General features: G+C 38.1%; 1 protein-coding gene across 1 annotated transcript in view; it reads right to left on the bottom strand.

Annotated features, from left to right (window-relative positions):
• The window catches only part of FOXP2 (forkhead box P2), a 405,297-nt gene that overhangs the window by 41,775 nt on the left and 358,522 nt on the right, over nucleotides 1-5,000 (bottom strand). Inside the window, exon 12 of the mRNA XM_036400898.2 lies at nucleotides 2,062-2,149. Within this exon, the coding sequence (XP_036256791.1) occupies nucleotides 2,062-2,149 (88 nt within the window). The remainder of the gene's footprint in view (nucleotides 1-2,061; nucleotides 2,150-5,000) is intronic.

Below are 5,000 nucleotides of genomic sequence, written 5' to 3' on the forward strand. Positions count from 1 at the left end.
ACTGTTAGCAATGGACTAGTGCCAACAGCTGTGAAGGGGTGAAGGGTCCTCAAAGCACAGTGCCTGCCAGGATTGACTACACACTTCATCCTTTCCCACTGAGGTCCAGTTAGTGCCCCCTGCAATCTGCCATCATCAATCTAATTCAATAGAGTGACAGAGCCCAGGCAGTGTGAAACACTGAACTCTGCCATCGAGTCGGCATCGACACTGCACTGGGTCTCATTACAACTGATGGACCCTACTTCGCCAGCAGTCAGACAAAGCAAAAAATGGCATAATTGGTCACACTGCAAGCTAAATCTTCACTTCAACTGTTGGATTACAGCCTAGCCTTTGTAAATGGTAAACAATTCCTATGGAGCCCTTATGCTGCCTTCAAAAAATATTATATTACTTAAACCTACTTTTTCCTGATAACTGATACCATTTTCTGATCATATATTATGTAAATAATTATCGTTTCAGATTCAAACAAGGAACCAAATTAAAAGTAAAAAATGAAACAGGAGGAAGTGCTTGAAATCTGCAACTTGTTGATAAAAATAGCAGGATATAAAAGAGGAAAATGAATTTTACAACAGAAAATACTGTATTTTTTTCACAAACTAGTTTTCAAGAAGACATGTTCAAAATTTTATTCTAGTGATTTGGCTCTGGCTACCTAAAACATGATTTCAACATTATTTGCAATAAGAATTAAACTTGGTGTTTAATACTACCATTTTCCAGAGAGTTCTTGCTCTTACACCTGTAGACAGAGACTGGACAAAGGACTGGAGAACTTGCAAGTAGTTTTAAAGGAGGGAACTATCTTTAGTACTGCAGGTATTTAATTTGATCTAGTGCATATTGTATTAAAGAACATTTGAGCCAAGGGGTGTGAAAAAGGTTTCTTCTTCAAAATATGTGTAGCTTCATTCTATGTGTGTGATGTTTTAGTGACATAGTATTTGCCATTACATGAATTCCTAACAAACCTAACATACAAATGAAGTTAACACTATCGTGTAAATAACATAAAAGAAATAGCAGCTTTACCTGGGTTTAAAAATAATTCATTTTAAGGGAAATGACAAAAAATTACATCATTGTATGCTCCTCTCATTGTTTTGGATTTCCAGCATTAAAGTAAAAAAGATCCAAAAAAGCCTCGGCTGAAAGAAGTATTCTTACGTGAAAGAGAACTTGTGAGACAATATTCCGAAAAGGAGAGAAAGGTGAGAGTGGTTATCCTTCTTTCTCTACATATGGCAAGAAACAGGGACAAAAATCTTGGTCCCTTGCTGCATCCCTTGAGCTCCTCTGAGCAGTCCCAAGAGGACATGGGACTGCTGAGACATGGCCCACCCATGACTGCTGTGTGGGCAGCAGGAGACAGCATGGTCCAGGTGTCCTGCACGGTCACCTCTGAGGCTTGTGCCCAACCTCAGCAGCCTGTAGGTGTTGTCACAATAGTGGGAGACCCCAGGGGTACTCACCACTCCCTGCATAAGCAGAAGGGAGCACTCACATACATGCAGTGACCTCTAATGGTTGGAGCATGCACAGGGCACTGCAGGCCTGCGGTCTGAGGCATGGCACTCCCTAGGGACCTTCTGACATTACACCTTCTTGCTTGCAAAAAAATGCCCCCCTATCAGACTGGGAGTCATTTTGGGTGGAGATACGCTCTGCTACTCTTTTATCCCACAGAACAGCACGGACAAGCGCTGGGTCAGAAGGGGAAGAAGGAAGAGGGGCTCTGACCCAGCATTTTAAAAAGTGAAGATGGCTTGGATCCAGTCTTTGCTCCAGGGACTGCATTTTTTTGTTTGTGATGAATAGCATTAGAGTCTTAGTTCAAGCAAAATACTGTAGACAATCTTGATGTTAGATAATTATTGCATAATTTATAATGTGAAAAATCTTTAAGTAAAAAACCCTCATTTATTCATGAATATCAACAAATTTAATTTAAGAATCATATGTCTTTAAGCTAGAGTCACTAAGGCAAGTGTTTTCAATTTAGTTTAGGTAAACAGTAAATAAGTAATGGGATAATGCATCCATATAACAAACCTGTATTTCTAACTGCTGAACCACTTGCATTTGCACCCGACACTGAGCAGTGCTTCTGTCATCCAATGCATGTTCATTGTTAAGGTGCCTAGACAAGGAAGTAAGACAGTGTTAATAGGAGGAAAATAACTTTGAGTACATTTTTCTCTCCTGCACATATGGCTTCCATTAGTTCCAAGGGGAGCTGTGCAGAAAGACCTAGTCAGAGCATGCCATACAGGCAACAATACACAATAACAAAACTGATTATTTCATTTAGTTCTACAAAATTTCCCAGTGAGGACTTTCAAATACCCAGTTTATATCTCACAGGGTCACATATCCCATCTAAGGGCCAATGTAACCAGTTATGAATATTTGTTACAACAACTGAACTGATTTCCATTCCCTGTTGCTGATGCAGATGAAGACAATCACCTTAAAAATGAGTCTCTGAAAGACAGAATTGCTTTTAGGCTGCTTGAACTACTGAGAATTAATGTAGACTTTGTTAAGATTTCTCTATCTGCTCCTTAATCATTAAGCAACAAGAGAACATGCACTACCCCTCCCCAAAAATAGACCTGCAAGGGAAGAGCCAAATGTCAATGTGGTTTCTAGAAGTAGACTCTGAGGATAATGGAAGTCATTGTCCCCTCCCAGTATGAAGAAAAGTCTATGAAGAGGCAAGGGAAGGACCAGCTATACATCTTATTAACAGCAAACTTCCTGGGAAAGGTTCAGGCTACACATGTGAGCTTAGCAAAACAAAAACACACTCTGCATCAGGGAAAGAGGACCTCAGTGAGCAGCTGCCTGAAACGGAAGTTTAGCCCAGACCCAAGTGGTTGTCCCCCAAACATTTCAATTGAGCAAAAATTTACAAAGATCAATTAATAATTTTTTTTGAAGGACAATATGTCTGTTTTCTTCTCTCTCTCTTTCAGGATCAAGAAGTCCCTTCTGGAACTTTAATAGTGGGCTTTCTGCTCCATGGAGAAGAAAACATAAGGATCAGGTTAAAGAAGAAATGGGAGCAAAGGAGTTCTGCCTTTGAATGTGGATTTACTGGCTATTTCCACTGTAGGCATGAGGGGTAAGCTTTGCAAGGACTGCTCTCACAGTTGATGGTCTCACAGTTATAAGAACTAAGTTATCTATACCATGGAGGAAATGTATCTTCTCCTTCTTCTTTTCTTTCCTAGCAGAATTAATCAGAAAACTGCGCAGTCATTTGATTGTTAATCTATGGGGAAAATGTATTTGTCAGAAATAGTGGAAAAATAGAGTGACTATATCACTTCTACTAACATCTGTGTCTTTTAAATCACGACTTCCATTGTTTAGGACCCTATGATAGTTTTCAGGTGAGCAAAATGTTCTGCTGTTCTTGAAACAGGCATGGCTGAGAAAGAGACATAAGTAATTGTGAAAGGTTTTGTTCATTCTTTTGATATAAAATTCTTTAAGAATATACCTCTAACTTGCTAGGTAGTTTATGCTAAGTTCAAGCATCACCAAGGACACATTTCCTTTATGTGAGTCATAAAACCTATAATTTATTTCTTTTCAAAGGAACTGACTTCATCCTCCCATTGATGCAAAAATGCACAATCAGTTTAAAAACCAGCTAATTGCTCAGAACATTCCATTCACTTGTTTTCTGAGATTTTGATTCAGAAGAATTTTACTCTTTCAATTACACAGGCATGATAGTGCATGGCCTGTTAATGTAATGGTTTAATATTTTCAGTTAATTGGGTACAAAATTGCCAGAAAAAGGTCTGAAGACAGATTTTACCTCTGCATCATTACCCCTATCACCAGTGCACACCAGTACATTGTGCTTCCACATGCACATATGCTCAACTGTGCATGCTCACAGGTACATGTGGATAACACAAGAGTAAGCAAGAGTGCAAGTATAAAATATCTCCCAGACCAAGTTTGAGGCTACTGCAAACTCATGATTAGTTATTAGCTATTACAACACCACATGTTTGCATAACACCTTACAAAATAGATACAGACATAGTCCATGCCCTGAGGAACTTTAAATGTAACAGCAGTAGGCTGTGTGGGAGAAGAAAGTCCAGTGTAATGTAATTTCAATATGATTACACAGTAACTTGGGAGTATGCTGCAAGTTTCTTGAGAGTTAACACAGTAATCTTCAGAAACTTGTGAGATACACACATTTTTTTACACCCTACTTTTACTGTGCACTTTACTGTGCATTTTGCAGAAAGGCTACTTATGGAAACAGTAAGAGTACAAAACTTGTTTTAAGAAATTTTTTTTTCTGATCTTTTTCGCCTGTGAAGTAGGCTTGCTTTATTTATCATGCAAGTACAGGCAATCTAGTGAAAGAAAAACTAGGTCTAATACATTTTTAAAAGCCTCTAAAATAACTTTTCTCTGTATTAAGTTGCTGCACTGTCAGGGTCCAGTATGTGTCAATCTGTCAAGACAGAAATACATTCTTTGTTCCAGAAGGCTGGAAATAATTTCTTCCAAAGCTAGAAAGGGTTTGTTATTGTTCCTTTTTTGTTTGCTTTGTTTTTATTTGCTTGCTTTTAATTTGGTTTGGGTTGATCAGTTGCTTGATTGCTTGGTTGGCTGGGTGGGTTTTTTTGTTTCGTTGGTTTTTTTTGGAAGGGTTGGTTCTTTTTTGTTGTTGTTTGTTTCTCGTCATGACTTTTAAGTTATGTATAAATTTTGATATTCAATTTTTATACTTTATCAGAATATTCCTAGTCTTTTATCTTGTCTCTATCTTTTACAAATCCCATGTCAACTTGATTTATAATTGAGAAAAAAAGATTTATTTTTAAGGGGAGAATGTATGTTGGAGGACTGGAAAGTGATCCTGAAGAGCTGAGTTATTGCTTTGAAAGTGTAAAGTAGATGGTGCAGCACACATGCAGCTTATTCCATTATTTTGCTCCTTATTCAGTTGT

This window comes from Molothrus ater, chromosome 5 (assembly GCF_012460135.2).
Source record: "Molothrus ater isolate BHLD 08-10-18 breed brown headed cowbird chromosome 5, BPBGC_Mater_1.1, whole genome shotgun sequence".
In the NCBI taxonomy this organism is placed as follows: domain Eukaryota; kingdom Metazoa; phylum Chordata; class Aves; order Passeriformes; family Icteridae; genus Molothrus; species Molothrus ater.